This window comes from Saccoglossus kowalevskii, chromosome 2 (assembly GCF_978046115.1).
Source record: "Saccoglossus kowalevskii chromosome 2, keSacKowa6.1, whole genome shotgun sequence".
In the NCBI taxonomy this organism is placed as follows: domain Eukaryota; kingdom Metazoa; phylum Hemichordata; class Enteropneusta; family Harrimaniidae; genus Saccoglossus; species Saccoglossus kowalevskii.
The window spans coordinates 21,503,580-21,521,643 of record NC_140642.1 but is presented as its reverse complement, the minus strand read 5'-3'; the positions used below and the strand labels follow the sequence as shown (position 1 = coordinate 21,521,643).

Below are 18,064 nucleotides of genomic sequence, written 5' to 3'. Positions count from 1 at the left end.
TTTGTTTAATATCTTAAAATCAATCTGTAACATGTCCGGAACTGTTTCTCAGGGCTGAAACTTTGTATGATGATCATGTATATTGCGTTACTCATGCATGTCATATTTTTTTCAAAATTTGGGCCGACTGGCGGCCATTTTGTTTTTTTCGTCTGAAAGATTGTACATAGGTAGTATACTGCATGGTAATGCAACATGTTTTGTCTTGAGATTTGATCAAATTTATCGAAATGGTGGCCATTTTGTCAAAAAAAACTTAGAATCACATTCTGTAACATGTCCGGAACTGGTTCTTGGAGCTGAACAGGGAGATTAGGACATTTTCAATCATACTTTGCCTGTCTTTTAGAGTATTGCTACACATAAGAAAAGATGTATAATGTTATCAGATAATACCGTGAAGTATACATAAGGGAAATATTGCCTTGTGGCATTCTTTTATCAAGAGTTGTCAAATCTCTTGTGAAGTTTGAAATTCAATATTCCCACTAATGAGTAAAAATTTTAAATGTCAAATTACAACCTTTTTGCCATTGTTATGGGTGGAATTTTCACTCTTCGACTGATTTTCAAACATGGGTTCCTGAGTGTCACACGCAACGTAATATTACCGTAGTTGGTATAGTACAGGTGTGATGGTAAGTGGTAAATAGGTCGTATGCGACACTGAGACACAATTCCACTTGTTGAATGGAATGAGGATATGCGTTTCACACTACTGACCACATGCAGGAGTCCAAACATCATGATAGAGTAAATAGACACACACTGCTTGAATCGATAAATATGATCAATAATACATCTATAGTTCATAGGTAACCTTTTAAAATAGCTAGACATTTTGAAAAATGCTCTACTACATATGATAAAAACAAGTCCATTTATTGTCAATATTAACCCAATATCTGTACATGGCTAATACAAGACACATAAATAAAACCCATTGTCTACATAACAAAATACCTCTGTTTCAGACCCATTCAGAAAATAGTTTATATATTCACAAGCTTTTAAGTTTTTAAAATAAATTGTAACCAGGTAAAAATTTGAAACATTTTATTTCTAAGTGGCAGTGAAGAGAGAGAACTAAAAACACATTGGTTTTTAAAATCAGAATAGGATATGCAGTTTTCCATGTCATACATGGCGTTACTAGTGGGAGCCCGAGTGTATTTATAGCACATATTGGCTTTAATTACATTGTAGCGGATATCAATTAGTTAACACATTCAGTATTTGAATCACCAGCACCAGTTACACAATGAAAGTATGTCTAGACTACGAACCAATGTTGACAGTTATCAATGTCTAGACTATGAATGAACCACAGATGACAGTGTTATCATTTATAGTTTCCATGCCAACAACGTGAAGTCAGTCAGAGGCCATGTTATTTTTTCGGGAATTCAAAAGTCAAGCTCTTTAAATAAAAGTACCGTATTGGCTCAATTAGGAGTACAGCTATTGAAGTGGATACAAACAAACAAACAAACAAACAAACAAAAATCATATTGTATGCTGAATCATTAAAATATGACATAATCTTAGAAACACATCTGTCATTTATGCAAGGACATACAAATAAGGCAATTTTGGTACCAGTAAGTATCACTGGGATTCACTTTCACTATCTAAACTAAATGTTATGATGAAATAAAAATTCAAACACTGAATAATATACAAGTAACCTGTAGAATGCTGTGTGGGTAATATTTTTATATTGATTTTTGCTGCATTTGCAGCAAATAGTTACCAAACAATGAGAAATCTATTGGATTGAATATACCTCTCAGGTGGCTTCACATGCATAGTTCAAGCCTGCCTAACCGGTGCTTATACCAGGATTTAGTTACAGCTTCATGTTCCCAGTAATCCCAGTAATTCATGAAAGACTGGCACTCCCATGCAATTAACAGCGAGTTAAATTCTTGGGATTGAAACATATATTTTGAAGTCACTGATGTAGGCAATGAATAACTTAAAGTTGACATAAAGACGAGGTAGTGCTCAACTAGAGGCTGAAATTATAATTAATTTGTTTATTTCAATTTCTCCTGAAGTCAACTAGAATACACTGGTGAAACACGATAGTACCCATGGGCGAAAGGATGTTTTGGGGTGTAGTTTACATTGTGTATGGAGTGGTAGGATCGGGTGTAATTTGTTCATTTCCAACTCTTATGAAGTCACGTAGAATTTCACTTAATTTATTTTTGCTGACATGTTTTCAAGCATTACATGTGAATCCAATTTTCACTGTGCTGTGTCTCAATAGAGTGTAAGGGAAATGGCATTTTCACTGGAATTTATTTCAGGGGGAAAATGTTTTCAGTGATAATGAAGTATTATGACAGAACCCCATACCCTCCCCGTGGCTTTCATTGCGTATGGAAGTTATTTTCACGAGTGATGCGGTGTATCCTGCTGCCGTACTTTCACGAGCGAAGCCACTGGGAGGGTATGGGGTTCTGTTATTATTACATATTTCCCATATTTGATTATTTCATATTAAAGAGAGAACGTGCAACAAATCGGGATAGAAATTTAGGTCGGGGAACCCAATTGCCCATTAATATGCTCCAAGACAGTGCTGCGACCTAGCAACGCGTGTCAGTGTAGAACCCGTGTCACTGTACGTGTGAAAATAAAATAATGAGACGTCTAAACTTGAGTCATTGTCCGAATAAATACTGCTCAAATTGACTAAGTGTTCAAAACGTCATAAAAAAGACGATGTGCGTCGCATAATCTTTTTGCTAGCTGTCAAACAACTTGTCAAGTCAAAACATCTACGCGCCAAAGTGAAAAGGCTGATTTTACTGCGGGTCCAGGCTGCGGGTGGATGTTCAGAGAGCCCTTCAAGATTGATAAAACTCAGTTGGTCAACATACATTAAGTTTTCCCAATCCTAGTATTCTATGTGATGTACATCTAACATGCCAAAAATGAACGATTGGTGAACGATTTGAACCTGACACAAATAGCAGACGGAAATGTGTTTACAAAATAAAAATAGTGATTACTTGATTTTAAAAATATATACCAGGAAGGGGAGGGGGTAAAAGAAAAGTTATATAACATTTTATTATTCAATAATTTATTAAAATACATAAGTTTGTCCAATTCCCTGTGATACAACACCTCAGACATAGCTCATTGTACTCGGTTTGAGTGTGGGTACAAAGTTACTATTTGAATTTTTTTATATCTTTTTTCATTAATGAGAAATTTGACCCCAAAGTTAGAGTAACTGTTCACCAGGAATGGCTTTTTAACTCTTCTGTGATTTTTTTGGGCTTGGCTGATTTTGTTCAAACTTGATAGGCAGATCGTACCATCACTAATTGGAAAAACAATCCTGACCCACCGCTACCATGGCAACAGCCAAAATCTGTTTTTTGAATACTTTCGCCCCAAATTTATTACCTCCTACCAGTCTTGTAATAGCAGTGGCCAAATGATCATGCCTTTTATTCTGGCTACGTTGCGCACTGGTAAGAGATCACTGGCGCCGACATTGTTACACTGTCAACGTAATCCCAATTGAACTTTGAATAAAATCTAAATGCTGCCTCCAATCTAGAAAATACTATCGCAAAACGGTTGGAAATAATACATTTAACGGCTGAATACGTCCTAGCAATAAAATAAAGGGACTTCTAAAGACTGAATGATATTTTGCGAACCTCGTATAAAGGTGCCTGGTTTTAGTTATAAACCGACGTTAGCTTCACGTTCATGTCCTACCATGGTAACAGCCGAAAACATATTGCTTGTTTTTACCGGCTTGTTTTCATTGGCAACCGAAGTATTTTTATTTTGTAAATAAATGTTCGTCTGCTATTTTTATCCAGTTTAGCAACAGTTTTTGCATATTAGGTGTACATCACATGGAATACTACGATTGACAGAACTTGGTGTATGTTGACTGAGTTTTATCATAGTACGAAGTACCAGGAGGTTTCTGCTGGCGACGTTGCGGCGTTACCCAGTTCCAAATAAAGATTACCAACGCCAAATGAGCAACATTTTAACCGGTAATCAAGATTCATTCAATCCACGGCTAGCAAGCAACATCAGAAGCGAAGTTGTAGCATGCAGTACTAGTAAGTCATCCCGTCAGTGGAGTACCACAGTAGCACGGCATGCTTGCCTTCAGCATTGTATTCAAATGATTCACGTGGTGTGTCGTTCTCGTTCAAACCCGGAATTCGATCAATAGGGGAGTTTCAGTATAAAAAAACACATTGCAAATCATGCAAGTTCAACATTTTCAAACCAATATACTAAAACAGGAATGCTCAGAGTGCAAAAGTATGATAGTTATTACTTTCCAGTATACACATCTCTGTTAATACTATCCCTCACATGTTCTACTCCCAATTACTCCTGCGTAAAATGGTGAGCCTCTTTTCATGTTGACATTCAGACTAAAATCATGTGACAGGCTGTTAAAATTGGCTGTTGCATACTCTTTCGCCGGTCTGGGAAATGTGTTTAATTAGCTCTCATTCAAGCAACAATGCAGATTTCCCAGTGGGAGTGAAACTATTCGACTCTGCCATTAAAAAATAGGGGTGTTTTCAGCAAAAAACGAATAACCCTGGAATGCACACAAAATACTGAATTTCGGAACAAATCGTGCATTACTTACAGCAGCAGAATACCACAGAAATATCAGACGAAACATGAAAACACTATATATTGTATTTCGGCCTGAACCCTCTATATTGCAATTCAAGAAATTAACCCCTTATGTGCATCCATTTCCCACCTTGGTATCACCCACCCCTGAAAACAAACTCTTAATACCACGCTGAAGCGTTTGGTAATAAATCTTCTGCAACAGAGCTAAAAACATATACTGGATAATTCTGCATGAAAGTTTTTTTTTCATAAACTAGAAAGGCAGTTATCGGTATATATCATATCTTGTATGTTTCACGGCCAAAACACTAAATTTTTCTAAATATTTCTTCACAATACTAATCTGTGTATTTTCACCAGTGCACCATATAGACATGCCTACATGTACAATGTACTTAGTACCTAGAAGAAACTTGAGGCAGAATTTGAAATATTGCACAAAAACATGATTCTACCCAGCAGAAATAAACCAGAATTTTTCAGTGCAGAATAAAAAAAAGAAAAAAAAAAGGAACTTTGATTTAACCAGCCATTAGATCTCTGAATTAGTGAAATCAAGCTGCTCTTCAAGTCTTTGTGAACGTGATTCACTGTTGTTGACAACCATAAGTACTCTATAGTTTTATTTCTTAGAAGCTGATAGTATGAAACTAAACTGAAATCGGCGACCAACTATCAGCAATATATTGTCTGCAATGATTCAGTACCCTCCACCTGCCATGATATCCAAGTTATATACTGGCAATGAAAACACCAGGATTGGTTAGGTGCAATAGCTAGAACCTCTACCTGCAGTTCATTGTCTCGTTTTCTGTCATCCATCATTAACACATCACATGTTATTACAACAACCATCATCACCTATTCTTCTTCCTCCTCCTCCTCCTCCTCTTCTTCTTCTTCTTCCTCCTCCTCCTCCTCCTCCTCCTCCTCTGCATCCTTCTTGCTTTCTGGTATGAGTTGTTTCAGTGTTCTGTGAAGCATCATCAGTGATTCCTTCAGTCCGTTTGGCAGATTACTCCCTAACCATGTTTGTCTGTACTGTTCAGAGATGCCCAGCAATCTGTGAAATTGATGCTCGTTAGAAAAATTCATTCTGATCACAAAGCAAATTGCCATGTCTGATTGAAATTCACATCCAAGAATACACAGATGAGAGGCTCTGATACACTTGTAGTAAGACAAGTCATGTTTTCCATAAATACCAGAATTGGAAGCCTATGTGAACAGGTGAGATGAACCACTATATCTACTCCAGTATATTAAAAAGTCAAATGTTACATGTCAAATGCATAGTTTATTCAAACTTACTTGTTTGCTATATCTGTACGTGAAGTCGCTGATAGATTGGAAAGGCCGACATTGATAACTGGATATCCGGCACCTGATTTATTGGGATTGAGACCTGATAAGACCAATGCTTTACCAACTCTACAAACAAATCACACCGCAATAACTGTTATAACATGTGCCAATGATAGCAAAGAAACACACAAGCACTTTATAACATGTGCCAATGATAGCAAAGAAACACACAAGCACTTTATAACATGTGCCAATGATAGCAAAGAAACACACAAGCACTTAAGCTTAACAGTGGGATTGTTGTAATATACTGATTTTCCTAAATTAGAATTACACTATACAGTTCTAATGGAGGTATGCTTCTAGCCGCTGAAATAAAGAATCCGTGCAAGCAATGCAAAAATATACACACAGATTTTATAGTCACTACTAAATTTATTACATAGAAGCATGCATTGAAAACAATTTATAATGAGCCATTGGTTGTGCAACATAGTTTCAATCTGATCAATCATAGGTAAATGCCATAATACCTCTACTAAAAAGGCATCTCAAATATAAGTGTGTGTAAACAAGCAATGCACTATTAAACTGTGTACCAAAACAATCACATACTTTTGTACTATTTATTTTGACTATAGACACACCTCAGTCATGTACATACGCACACGCATACATTACTATATGAGCAAATACTGTAATTATATTTTTATAATAAAGTGGAATGTCGTGTAATGAAATCTTAAAACAATTTTGAATTGTACTTTAAATACAAAGAGGATTTATAAAACCTTATTTCCCTATTAAGAATATATGTGCCAAACTCAAAATCATAATGTTTGAGAAAGATTAGACTTGAATTAGTAAGGACGCAAAGAAATAGAGGATGGTGACGACAGACATCGTAACCCTACATCCCGTATTACTGAAAAGGAAAAAAACAAATTGTTTGCTTCATCGAGCAACAGTTCTGGATTGTTTTTTTGGTTCACTTAAATCCCACCCCCAAAGGTGGAAACATAGATTGTTTAGGTATGGTGTAAAGGATATCTAGTGTCAAGAAGCAAAATGTTGAAAATGTGAACAATGTCATTGACTTTAAGTACAGGTGGGTGGGAATGTGTACATTTCATGGTGCTGACATACATACAAATGGAATGTAAGTAATTCTCAGACGCATATACTGTTACTAATAAATGAGGCAAAGATAATTACTTCTATGTTGGATTATCTTAAGAAACATGAGAAAAAGGCTTTTTCTACAAAACTGTGAAATTATTAAATGTAGAATTGAAATTGGAATTTCCCTGAACAAACAAATAGTAATCAAAAGTGTAAAAAGAAAACAAAAAATGAGTAAAAAGGGTTCTTACTTTGAGGTAAGTAGCAACAGATCTGTGGTGACTTGTAGTTCCGATAACAGTAGACTATTGTGTGTCGTTTTGACTGCCTTACTTAGCACATTCTGACACCGCCTTGCATGGAGAAGAGCTTTCTGTAATCAAACAGTATAAATAATTGTTTACTGTAAAATACTTTATTTTAGCTGGAATTAATTTTCGCTAAAAAGACATTTTGAGTGTTTTGTATGGAATTTATTTTCACAGAGTTGTGACGAGTTGAATGTAAAATATAGGGAAAATGGTATATTCACTGGATTTTATTTTAACTGAATCATTTCTTCAGTGAAAATAGCAAAAATTAATTCCAAGTGAAAATAAAGTATTTTACAGTCCCCCCCCAATAATATTGTCATTGATGCTGGTTAACACTTAAATTGTTACCTTTCATAAAATTATTTTTTTCATAAATTTTTATCAAGACCTCTAAGCAAAGGGAAAATAACATATAAAAGGAAGAAAATTTGTTCACGAAAATGTTTGAGGGAAAATCAATCAGAAAAAAAGCGAGAAAAGAAAATTTGTTTCAATATGGCTGAAATGTAATACTGTGGAATACTTTATTTTCGCTGGAATTAATTTTTGCTGAAAAGGCTTTTTGGGCATTTTGCTTGGAATTTATTTTCACTGATTTTTGATGAGTTTAATGTGAAATCCCTTCAGCGAAAATAGCAAAAATAAATTCCAAGTGAAAATAAAGTATTCTACAGTAATTTGTTCACCAAAACGATCTACAGTAAATGTTTGTGTTTATAGAATTTATAGAAATTTATAGAAATGTACAATTCTATAAACACAAACAATTAAAGTGGGGAAGTCGTCACCAGCACATGCAGCAGATGGTCATAGCTTGTTGTTGTTATATATAAACAAGTGTCTACCCATTTTTAGCATGTGTTGTTTTGTTGCTTTGCTTTAACTTCTAGTATTTGTTTTTCTATAACAATTGAAAACAGTTAAAACTGAAACACAAAAATAAAAATCCTTTTTAAGATGATCATGCTAAACTTTACTATTTTTCACCTGTATGCTTTCTGGTGTCAATTTTTCAATACTGACATCATCTGCCGATGTTAAAATTTGGTAGAGTAGAGAGCCCTCGTCTGGTGGTAAGTTGCCACACTCTGTGCCAGTGTAACCTTTTGATGCTCTTATAAGGTAAGTTTCCGCTCGTCCAACTTCTATGATGACTTGGCCAATCACTGAGCTGTGATCCATGTACACATGCTTATTTATTAAATCTGGTAAGTTAGAATGGATGAAATCCTACAAACAATGAAAACTAGTCAGATTGGCAATAAACAAACAATTAGTAGGTTAATCTGAAAAAGAAATAAGATTATAGAAGATAATTGCATCCACCGTTAAACTGATATATGTAATTAAGGTATTTGGAACAGTGGATAGAATAACGCTATTTTGGTAGCAAAAATAAGACTCTTAGCTCTCTCACTCTTAATAAGATCTGGGTGGCTATTTGCATCTTGTGAAAATTCTGTGCCAAAAGATTACAAATTTTAAAATGTGGTTTTCAGTGAAAAATAAGCAGAGATGAAGCATTTTGTTTCAATTTGCAGAAAATCCTCAAGTGTACAGTTCGCCAATAGAGGGCGCTGCTTACCAAACTGAGTTTAGAAATACTACTGATGCACTAACATAAGAGTTCTATGAAGGCTGAAAAGAAATTAAACTTGTTTCTTACCAAACGAGATGCATGATTCCATGATAATCCAGCTGCCGTAATATATCCCGGCCAGCTAAATGGTTGATGATTCAAACAACCAATGCCTGCCCAATCAGTAAGGACTAAGCCCAATGCACCATGGGACTGTGCACACATAATGGAATTAAAGATATTCCGGACAGAAGCTTCGGGGCATCCACCAATACTAAGACGAAAAAAGATATACCATACAGTAACTGAATTTGCTCTGTGAGAAAAAACATATCCTACACAGAGCACACAAACCAAAAATTCAACTTATTATATGACGTATATGGAGCATAGACACATCTTAGTCATTTACATAAGTGTTACTTATAGAGCAAATATGAGAAAGAATGAGAATTCTCTCGCTTCAGAGAAGAAACTTAGGGTGTGAACATTCTAAAGAACTAAATCAAACTATGATATCAAGTTGCCAGACGAGCTTCTCTTACTGGAGAACAAAATTCAAAGATTCAGACAAATAAAGGAAGATAAAACGAGAATGACAAAGTGCGCTCATGTGGGTTTCTTAACCACAGAAAGATGCAGAAGTTAATGCAATCTTAAATTTCAATGAAACACGATTAAAAAAATAATATATTTATGACTGATGTGTGATAGCAATTTTCTAATTCCAATCAAACTTAAATTTGTTACCTGTTCCATGCTGCTGTCCCGGGACAAACAAAATAACCAATACTGCAAAAAATAAACCAATTCAGACATAGTGAGAATCATTCTTATGATCAGGTCCTCAATGCATACTAATTTTCCAATTTTTAATCAGTATTCTCACCCAGGAAGACATTAAAAACATTACTCACCCATTTTCTGATAACACCTTCCCAAACTTTTCAAAATCATAGTCAGCCTAAGCAAATGAGGAAGCAGTATATGTTAATATAAATTGAACCATGCATTTTCATTGCATGGTTTCTACAGACATATTCATATCACACAGTGTACTAATGTTTGTGGTGTATCGCATGATATAACAGTAACTAGAGCTATCTCATCTCATAACCACAATTTAATCTATCGGTATATATACTTTAGCTAGAACATGGTAAATTTACTGACCAATAGGGAATACAGAATACAACACACAGTGTAAACAAGATGACGCACATTAAGACGTACAGTGTATTAATGTCTGTGGTGTATCGCATGATATACCAGTAACTTGAGCTATCTCATCTCATCACCACAATTTAATCTATCTGTATATACTTTAGCCAGTACATAGTAAATTCACTGACCAATAGGGAATACAGAATACAACCTTTTTACCCACAAGATTTAAAAAAAAAAGACTTAAATCCTTTAGAGGGTTCATTGGTATATTTTGCATCTGTGCAGAACAGGAGAGATTGACCACCAAATGCAACTAAATATAGTAGTTCCTCTTTTCAAGTATCGAGTATCGAATAAAATACTTGTCATCCTATTTACTATTTAAAATACAAACAAGGAGGGCATCAGCCATTCCACAAAGATGAAGTGTGCTGGTAATTTTACTCAAAAATATTGGGAGACATGAACTCCACCTTGAGGTAGGACAATGATGAGTTATACATATCCTGCAAGTAGACTTGTCATTATAATAGAGCAACGTAGAAAGGCATATACAAAGTTGAACTGGCAAAAGTATTCCACAAGAAAGTGAATGGCCAAATATATTTCACATGTGTGCCACTCAGCAGAACCACTGTTTTTCTTCACACATGAGCATGCAGCCTTATAAGTATGTGTGTATACGCTTATGTGTGTATACGCTTATGTGTGTATACGCTTACCTTGTATCCGCACTCCATTAAAACTGTGCCTAGAGGAAACTGAGGTAGAATATCTTCTCGTTCATGAAATATATTTGCACACAGCTGCACAGTATGGTGATTCTGAATGCCTAGTAATGCGTATTTGGTCTGTAGTGATAAGCCGCTGACGTTGTCGCCGATGAGGAAATTAGATAATAACAGTAATTTACATAGTGAAGGTCCTACGCTGACAAAACTGTAAATAAATTTGTTATGTGTGTTTAAAATAGAAAAAAACAAAAACACTAGCAATATGAGTGCGAAGGAGACAAAGTGATGGTTGAATTAGGGAGATATCAGGATGAAGATGTTTATCACCTGGGAAAAGGGTAGACTGGTGGAGATGTGGTCCAGGGATGTCTGGGAGTGTTGGTTTTCTAATAGAATAAATTGGAATACAATTGAGACTCATTCTTTGTGTGGTAGCAAATCATGACTATCGGTACTCAACACATTGCATGCATTCCAATTTTGTATAAACAAACATGCATTGTATACATCACCCATAACAGAAACTATGCAGAATGACGATGGCACTGGTGCAGAAAAATTGTTCATGTTACGTTCATGTTCATTGCAAAACCACGCCCAAATCATAACTCAATGTTTAATTAACTTGAATAATTCAGCATTTATTGTGTTAAATAATACAAATGTAACAAATAACAATAATCTAGAGATGATCAGTTTTGTTTTTTCCCCATGATCATTACTCAAGCATAGAGTGTAAAATTTTTAAATCGAGATTCTTGATTACTGACAAGATATACTCACTCGGATGATGGAAATTGTGAAATGATATGTTGTATGACAGTCATCTGTACCGGCTTTAATGCTCCGTCTTCTTGTACGTCAATGTATGGTATAACTGTGATATACCGCCTTTGACAGTAAGTATCTAAATCTAATAATTCACTGAAAATAAGTACATCACTCATATTAGTAACAAGGAAGCTAGGTAATCAACAAATCATTACCACAGGATACAGTGGTACTTTCCACTCTGAGCTCATTCATGAAGATTTATTGGGGACCATATGCCATATTCTGCTTCTCAGACCCACGATGTTACAGAGGGACCCCCCCCCCCCAATTAGTTCACAGAATATATTGCCATTTCCAGTTTATTTTCTCATGAAAATTATATTCACGAGTTCTGAGAGTGATGTACATCAACCAACCGTTTATAAATGTCAAAGGCTTGTACAATCAACAAATAGTGATATTCTACGTATATTTGTATGTTTGTGTTTTCAAAGCATTTGAAGGCAGGAAACAATTGTTAAAAAATTAATTATTATTTAATTCCGTGTAATCTAAAAACTAGAATAGTAACGTACATTTTTGCATACTACTTGTACCTGTTACATTTTAAGCATTGTTTTGGAATGTTTGTATATGGGCAGGTGGCCTAGGAAAGCAATAAATATATATATGTGATGTACAGTTCATCCTAATGTAGGTGATAGTTTGTTCAAATCACATTTCCTAAGACTTTTGAATATTATTGTTCTGACAAACATGGATTTATTAAGACTTGCTTTTGTTTCATAACTCGGGAACAGAAGTCCTGTAATATTTTGTACAATTCACACATTTTTATGCAATTTAAGATTTCATGTAACAGTCTACAATAAAGCTGGTGGAATGATCTCAGAGAGCAACTTTATATGCAAGTAATACAAAGAAACAACTGTGATGGACATTTATTTGGTACAACCGACTTTTAGAATGATCAGATTACCACACACAAAGTTTGATAAAAGGTCTGATATTAAAACATCACCTGCAGGAAGACTCCTGGGATAGTTAGAATAAAGGGGCAAATCAGTGTCAGCAGGAAATGTAGGTGCATCAAAACTGCTACAGAGGGCACACTTTACCACTTTAAGAATGTCCCACTTGCTGTTCACAGGGGCGCCTAGAAACCTACAGAAAAGGGGGAACACTGTCACTGCTACAATATACTCACCTTGCACTGTAAGGCAAGACATTTTGAAGATTGTCACTACCAACCTTTATGTACAAATGTAACTGAAAATAAACATAGACTCAATTAATTATTTATTAGTAATAACTTGGAATATTTTAATATACTGGGGTATGTATACAGATATCACTTTTAACACTTGTAGTCAACATTCTCAACATAATAGTATATACATAGTAGTTGGAGGAAATCATAATTTTATTTTTCTTACCTGATTAACTTTAAGTAGAGTCAAACTATCTACAAGATTTAATAAATGGTCCTAAAAACAAATAAATATATAACATTACATTTTTTCAACGGAACATTTGTTAAGCTGTCCACATTCAGAAAAGAATTTCTTTTGATGACTATGCAACTGAAATTGAAATAGTATCTGTCACTGAACCACACGATAACTTAGTGTTAACATTTGTTAAGCTGTCCACATTCAGAAAAGAATTTCTTTTGATGACTATGCAACTGAAATTGAAATAGTATCTGTCACTGAACCACACGACAACTTAGTGTAATTAACAGACTATGCAGTGGAGTAAAAAATTGTCAACAAGAACAAATTTTATCTATATTATGACATAAAAAATATGTGAATCTTACCATTTTTAATATTCTTCCATAAGATAAATCTAACATAATCCCCCTGTATGACAATTCTGACCAATCTTGTATCTATGTAAAAAAAACACAGGGACATTCAGTCAGACAGGCTTTTTAAGTCTGAGATGTACAGTGACAGTTCGAGATTTTTGATATTTAAACAAGGGTACTCACATGTAATTGAGGGATACCTTCATCTTTACAAAGTCGGAATAATTGTGTCAGTGTACACAGTGAATACCACAAACCACACAGATCAGAGGCAACCAGAGATATCTACAAAAAAAACAACCATAATTGATAACCATGAATACTAATGATATCATTTGCATACTATTAATGTAAAGTCTTCTACATTACAAAGAGGGCTCATTATTATCACAAATCAGCTTATAAATTAATTTGAAATTTTGTTTTTGCTCTAGGAAACGCTTTTTTATTACTTCAACATTTTGGGTGCAGTTATATTGGTGTTATCAAGACTAAGTATCCAAATTTAATAACCATGTATGCATGTAATACCACAAGAAGCAAACTTTTGAGTATTATGATCATTGCCATTATAGAAAGTCATCATTTGAACAATGTGTTCATAACAGTAAGAATTCAAGTGAACTCACTCGATGGTCATTGACAGTAATTTTGTAACTTCCTTGCTGTGAAAACTGCCTGCTATTAACTTGGCAAACAATGTCAGGTGGTGGCTGCCTAGCAATACCACTGGCAGTCTCCATGATGTATTGGTACTCCATATCTTCAAGCAGGTCACCATGACTACTCCAAATATCAACAATTTCTTGAAATGGAACTGTGAAATCAAGCCACATTGGAAATATTATGTACCAGGTTCATATCCATTCAAGAATCAAGCAATAAACATCCACTTTTACAGGCATGGACCATAACTGCTAATTTGCAAAAAAAAAGCACTTAGGGGAATTACTGTAAAACTATTTATTTTCACAGCATTTCATTTCACTATTTTGATGTTTTGAGCAATTTCACTTGGTTTTAATTTAAGTTCACGAACTTGGCAGGAAAACAACGAGTTCTATTGCTATTCTACATGTTTAGATGGATATAATTTGGCAAATTGTATTATCAGCGAATATAGTGAGATTAAAAACATGAATAGTTAATGTGATTACAAGTATAGTGTTTTGCTCTACAAGAAGCATTTACAGCCAAACCTGTTTTACTGACCACTTTTAGGCAGTCTAAGGCACAATGTACAAGTAACCTGTGTATAAAAACCACCTGTCTTATGTGACCACTTTTAGGCAGTCTAAGACACAATGTACAAGTAACCTGTGTATAAAAACCACCTGTCTTATGTGACCACGTTTAGGCAGTCTAAGGCACAATGTACAAGCAACCTGTGTATAAAAACCACCTGTCTTGTGTGACCAATGTTTAGGCAGTCTAAGGCACAATGTACAAGTAACCTGTGTATAAAAACCACCTGTCTTATGTGACAACTCTTTCAGTAAGAAGTTTGCAAATTCACCTTTGTTTAGACCAAAATAACAACTAACATTCTTCTTATTAAACAATTTTTAATTCCCTTAAGCATAAAATGTGTTTTTGTTGCAAAAAAGTCATCTCATTATTTTCTGGACAAATATTATGTCAAATGTACGAGTAGAAGATCCAGTAAAAAAATAAGCCAACTCCATATAAAGACCACCTGTCTATAAAGACCATTTTAATGAAGTCCCTTGGCTACGACCACCTGAAAGCAAACATTTTACATTAAATATAAATTGCTGTGGTAGGCCTTGTCTTTTGAAAATTGCTGGCATGTTACAAATAGCTCTCCCGCAGTAATGCGAGTAATTAGAGGAAATATGCTATTAAAATTTCATTAAAATGAGGATGAAATGGAAGTGATAATTGTTATAGGTCTTGATTTCTGAGAGTGGTAATGCATACAGGCCAGATTTAATAAACTGAAAAATTGTAAAATCTAGGATCATTCTAGGTTAGTTACTCATATAAATTCCAGGTTTAAACTTGACCTATTTACTCCTTTCAAAAGTAATACAATAATTCATTTCATTCTTAACACAGACTAAATTCTTACCTTTGTCAGGTCCACTACCTATATGGATATTTAGCAATTGTTGTGGATGAAATGGTGGTCCTTGTCTCTGTACTATTCTCTGTGGCTGTGGCCACAAAAGGTGCAATCTTGCGTCCGTAACCAGAGATGGCGCTGACTGTCGCAAATTTGAACTGGACAACATTTCATTCAGCTGCAGGTAAATTTACAAGTACAAAAGTGGTTACAATTTTTTCACACATGAATGTGGAAACTATTTTTTTTTAAATTGATGACATGGCCACCATTTATTGTGGTCGGTAAGTGTCACAGATGGCAGCCGGCTTAAAGGTTAAAATGGGTCGCAACATCAAATGAAATCCTTGGTATCAGCTGATCAGAAACCCAACTGATAGAAGGGGTCAGTAGGTCACATAAAACACATGGTCAGAATAGAACACATTTATATCACCTACAGATAACAGCAAACATTGGCTTCTCATACCTGCAACCAATGCGAATACGAAAAATCTAGACCAGAAGGATTTACAGTGACGACAGCAGTAACAGCTGTGCATACTAGAATGTACGCCTTGTCATACATATATAATTCTCATAATAAAAATACCACTTATGTATACTAGGAAATCTATGTACCTTATCAATGACATTATCTGTTGACACAGTCAAGGGAGTTTCTGAAGGGGTCCCAATTACTTCGCTGCTATAGGAAGGAACAGGGCTGTCAAGTATCCTCGAGTCAGGTTTTGTTGAAATGTCTTCAACTGAAAAAAAAAAAACAATCATTAATTTGACACTACAAATATAGATGAAGCCCTGTTTCAGGTGATATCAGCCTGTATGGAACAGGTGAAGAGCTAATGTCTACAACCACAAGTCTGTCTGCGAGTATAACATGTTCACACACAGAATGCATTTTACTTTTGTTATGAGTGATTTATTATTGCGCCGACACTTCTTGGAAAAACAAACTAACATATTTTAAACTTTGTCACTAAAGTTAGGGTTTTTTTTCACGGATTTCTGTGTTTATTTGGAATTGTGGTTTTCTTCTCGAATGAACCCACACAATCATATACCTTACCTGTATTAGCAGTATACAGGAGAACATCATCACTGTCATATTCTGCATCATGATGATGCACGAGACACAACAATGTATTAAATTGCGTAATTTTTTTAATGTTATTCTAATCTGGATATTCTCATGAGGTCAAACAAAAATTTTGTGGATCAGAAAACGTGTATATTAAACAAGCAGCCTATCGGCTGAGATAGCTCCGCTGTTAGCAATGCACATTTAAATTAAAGAACTGAAGACATCATTAGAAAATGAACAATATGAATAGTATCAAAGCAATCGGACTTACAGTTTTTAACAAGAAGTCGAAAATATCACTTTTTACCGAAAATTACAAAAATATTCACCAAAATAAATTAATTAGAGAATTGAAGATATCATCACAAAATGAACAAATCTGAGAGGTCCATATGTAGTACCTATATATGTAATATCAAAGCAATCGGACTTGTGGTTTTTAACAAGAAGTCGAAAATATCACTTTTTACCAAAAATGACAAAAATATTCACCAAAATTAGAGAATTAAAGATATCATTACAAAATGAACAAATCTGAGAGAGGTCCACATGTAGTACCTATATATGTAGTATCAAAGCAATTGGACTTGTGGTTTTTAACAAGAAGTCGAAAATATCACTTTTTACCAAAAATGACAAAAATATTCACCAAAATTAGAGAATTAAAGATATCATTACAAAATGAACAAATCTGAGAGAGGTCCACATGTAGTACCTATATATGTAGTATCAAAGCAATTGGACTTGTGGTTTTTAACAAGAAGTCGAAAATATCACTTTTTACCAAAAATGACAAAAATATTCACCAAAATTAGAGAATTAAAGATATCATTACAAAATGAACAAATCTGAGAGAGGTCCACATGTAGTACCTATATATGTAATATCAAAGCAATTGCACTTGTGGTTTTTAACAAGAAGTCGAAAATATCACTTTTTACCAAAAATGACAAAAATATTTACCAAAATTAGAGAATTGAAGATATCATCACGAAATGAACAAATCTGAGAGAGGTCCACATGTAGTACCTATATATGTAGTATCAAAGCGATTGGACTTGCGGTTTTTAACAAGAAGTCGAAAATATCACTTTTTACCAAAAATGACAAAAATATTCACCAAAATTAGAGAATTAAAGATATCATTACAAAATGAACAAATCTGAGAGAGGTCCACATGTAGTACCTATATATGTAATATCAAAGCAATTGCACTTGTGGTTTTTAACAAGAAGTCGAAAATATCACTTTTTACCAAAAATGACAAAAATATTCACCAAAATTAGAGAATTGAAGATATCATCACGAAATGAACAAATCTGAAAGAGGTCCACATGTAATACCTATATATGTAATATCAAAGCAATTGCACTTGCGGTTTTTAACAAGAAGTCGAAAATATCACTTTTTACCAAAAATGACAAAAATATTCACCAAAA

General features: G+C 34.5%; 1 protein-coding gene across 1 annotated transcript in view; it reads right to left on the bottom strand.

The window, feature by feature from the left end:
• Nucleotides 1-861: 861 nt before the first annotated feature.
• The window catches only part of LOC144363547 (uncharacterized), a 28,634-nt gene continuing 11,431 nt past the window's right edge, over nt 862-18,064 (bottom strand). Inside the window, exons 7-22 of the mRNA XM_085492830.1 lie at nt 16,163-16,290; nt 15,548-15,719; nt 14,085-14,272; nt 13,639-13,740; nt 13,465-13,536; nt 13,079-13,129; nt 12,850-12,911; nt 11,652-11,792; nt 10,857-11,073; nt 9,885-9,931; nt 9,718-9,759; nt 9,055-9,241; nt 8,376-8,618; nt 7,326-7,447; nt 5,959-6,078; nt 862-5,710 (exon numbers count right to left, since the gene is read on the bottom strand). Coding sequence (XP_085348956.1) covers nt 5,509-5,710; nt 5,959-6,078; nt 7,326-7,447; nt 8,376-8,618; nt 9,055-9,241; nt 9,718-9,759; nt 9,885-9,931; nt 10,857-11,073; nt 11,652-11,792; nt 12,850-12,911; nt 13,079-13,129; nt 13,465-13,536; nt 13,639-13,740; nt 14,085-14,272; nt 15,548-15,719; nt 16,163-16,290 — 2,096 coding nt within the window. The 3' untranslated portion in view covers nt 862-5,508. The remainder of the gene's footprint in view (nt 5,711-5,958; nt 6,079-7,325; nt 7,448-8,375; nt 8,619-9,054; nt 9,242-9,717; nt 9,760-9,884; nt 9,932-10,856; nt 11,074-11,651; nt 11,793-12,849; nt 12,912-13,078; nt 13,130-13,464; nt 13,537-13,638; nt 13,741-14,084; nt 14,273-15,547; nt 15,720-16,162; nt 16,291-18,064) is intronic.